Genomic DNA, 3,245 nt, shown 5'->3' on the forward strand with positions numbered 1-3,245 from the left:
ATATATATATATATATATATATATATACACACATATACAACGGGCTTCTTTCAGTTTCCGTCTACCAAATCCACTCACAAGGCTTTGATTGGCTCGAGGCTATAGTAGAAGACACTTGCCCAAGGTGCCACGCAGTGGGAATGAACACGGAACCATGTGGTTGGTAAGCAAGCTAGTTACTACACAGCCACTCCCGCGCCTTGCATATTTTGATTTATAAGGGGCACAGGCATTAACAACAACAAATACAACACATAACAGAAACTTACCTGATTCATTTGAAGAAGTTTTGAAAAAGAGGTTAGTTTTTTTATCTTCAGTATAAGTTTCAGCTGTAAAGGCTTTTCTAAAGGGATCTGAGGATTTCCTGTGGGTTCTGGTTTTCATACATCTCCGTTCATGAATTCTCTGTAAGATACACAAGACATTTATGTTTTTATTATCTTGAGATAAATATAAACAGAAATCAGTACTGGATTTAGATTTGGTGAAGTTCTAAAATAATTAAAGCTTTGAGTGTGCGTTTGGGCTTGATTAGAATATTACATTGTCTGTCTGTATATATATCTCTCTCTCTGTGTATATTACAGGGATGTAAACAAACCAACACCAGCTGTCAAGCAGTGGCAGACAACAAACACAAACACTTACATACACTCCTCCTACACCTACATGCATATATATATATATATATATATATATGCATGTAAGTGTAGGAGGAGTGTATGTAAGTGTTTGTGTTTGTTGTCTGCCACTGCTTGACAGCTGGTATTGGTTTGTTTACATCCCTGTAATTTAGCAGTTCAGCGAAAGAGACTGATGGAATAAGTACCAGACTTTAAAGATAAGTACGAGTGTCAATTCATTTGATTAAATCTTTCACGGTGGAACCCCAGCATGGCCACGGTCCAATAACTGAAATAAGTAAAACGGTGATTATGATGACAAGGAGTCCGATAGATGTACTCACCATTTCCTCGAGGTTAAAACCCAGCCCACAAAATGCACATGAAAACAGTTCTGACCTTTGGGGTGGAGCTGAAACAATGGAGAAATGGAAAACTGAGAGAAATTTAAGGAACATGAGAAAGAAAAAATATATAGAATAACAGAAATAATGATAATAATAATAACAAGAGCACTCAGAGAGCGTAAACCTCCGTTAAGGCAACACCAATGTCCTCTTAATAATTAGCCAGGGATGATTTTTTAAATGAGAATATCTGAAATAAACTCGACTATTCTCAAAAATTAAGTAGAAAAACAGGAAAAATAATCTAGAATCCTTGTCCAGTGCCAGATCAATCTCAATGGTAGTCATGGAATGTGAAAGTGGCTGTAGAAAATTTAGTAACAGTAATAAATAGTTTATCCTTATCTAATACAAGCCAAAGTTAAATGCACCGTTCAAAATATAGTTACAGCCTAAAGAGAGATAATTGAGAAAGACTTAAAAGTTAACATAAGATTGTAATCATGTAAAGTAAAGTAAATATAAACAATCCAGAATCCTTGTCCAGTACTGGATCGATCCCAAAATCTAATCAGTTCATGCTAGTCATGAGGCCAAACATCCCTGAAAGTTTCATCCGAATCCATCCAGCAGTTCTTGAGTTATCTTGTCCATGGACCAACAAACAAACAAACAAACATGACTGAAAACAATACCTCTTCCTTCATTAAGGCGGCGGTAATAATATTAAAACAATAAATATCTGAAAACAAAAGAAAGCCAAAATGTGGTGAGTATAAAATGTGTGTATATTCTAACACAATGTATTAGTTATACACTTATAGTTTCACACACACACACGCACACACACGCATGCTCACACACACATGCGCGCTCGCACACACGCGTGCTCACACACACATGTGCACTCACACACACACAATCATGTTTTAAGTATATTGCAATGCAAATACGATTCCCTAAGTTATTCATAATGTGAGATGTTTCTGGAATTATGGCTGGGTATGTATGACATGAAGACGATCTGGCTGCTAAAGTGGAAAGCAATCTCAAGAAGGGGAGAAATGGAAGCAGTTTGGAGAACTGTTCTCCTCCTTATAGCAACAGGTCAATGAACGACCCCTGGTGATTTCCTCGAGAAGCACTCACTACCGTGGTTGCTTTTGGGTGGCTGGTGGGGAAGGGTTCTCAAGGGGGGGGGTTCTCAGCAGGTGGTGTATAGGTTGAATGTGCATCCACCATTTTACATTATCAGCCAACTGCCAATATAGCCTCTCATGGTGATGCTGTACTCATCATCACCATCATCATCATCATCATCATCATCATCATCATCATCATCATCATTTAGTATCCATTTTCAGTGCTGTCATGGGTTAGACAGTTTGACTTGAACTGGTAAGTTAGAGAGCTGCACCAGGCTCCAGTCTTGTTTTGGCTTGGTTTCTATAGCTGGATGCCCTTCCTAATACCAACTACTCCACAGGGCGTACTGGGTGTCTTTTACACGTCACCAGCACAGATGCCTCTAATGTGTCACCAGCACAGGTACCTCTAACATGTCACTGACACAGGAGCCTTTTATGTGTCACTGGCATGGGTGCCTTGTATATTTCTGACTTGAGTTCCTCTGGTGCTTGTTTTGCTAACTATTTTCTCCATCTTGGATGTGTTGCTAACACAATGTTTTGACCAGTTCAGAGAGTGTTCTTTTCTACTCTAGGCACAAGGCCTGAAAGTTTTGGGGAGGGAGCCAGTTGATCAGATCGACCCTAGTACACAACTGGTACTTAATTTATCGACCCCGAAAGGAAGAAAGTCAAAGTTGACCTCAGCAGAATTTGAACTCAGAACTGTGTGTTTATGTCCCCATCACCTAGCGGTTCGACAAAAGAGACTGATAGAATAAGTACTAGGCTTACAAAGAATAAATCCTGGGGTCGATTTGCTCGACTAAAGGCGGTGCTCCAGCATGGCCACAGTCAAATGACTGAAACAAGTAAAAGAGTAAAAGAGTATATCTGAAAACAAGTGGGGTTTGGCAACAGGAAGGGCATCTGGCAATAGAAAATCTGCCACAATAAATTCTGTCTGGCTCATATAATGATAGATTAGCAGACATAAAAATAACAATGATGATATTTGATATATCATTTTAGAAATCCTGGAGAAATTTACTGCAAAGTCAACTCCTAAAAGAGAGGGATGAAACTGTATATATTGCATAGAATGCCCATCGGTTGTAAGCAGGGCCTCGAACAAAAATTCTGGA

At 39.0% G+C, this 3,245-nt stretch overlaps 1 protein-coding gene across 1 annotated transcript in view; it reads right to left on the reverse strand.

Annotated features, from left to right (window-relative positions):
* Positions 1-3,245, reverse strand: part of LOC106872147 (uncharacterized) — a 40,907-nt gene that overhangs the window by 7,845 nt on the left and 29,817 nt on the right. The window contains exons 4-5 of the mRNA XM_052975201.1: positions 971-1,038; positions 270-408 (exon numbers count right to left, since the gene is read on the reverse strand). Of these exons, the coding sequence (XP_052831161.1) occupies positions 270-408; positions 971-1,038 (207 nt within the window). The remainder of the gene's footprint in view (positions 1-269; positions 409-970; positions 1,039-3,245) is intronic.

This window comes from Octopus bimaculoides, chromosome 20 (assembly GCF_001194135.2).
Source record: "Octopus bimaculoides isolate UCB-OBI-ISO-001 chromosome 20, ASM119413v2, whole genome shotgun sequence".
In the NCBI taxonomy this organism is placed as follows: domain Eukaryota; kingdom Metazoa; phylum Mollusca; class Cephalopoda; order Octopoda; family Octopodidae; genus Octopus; species Octopus bimaculoides.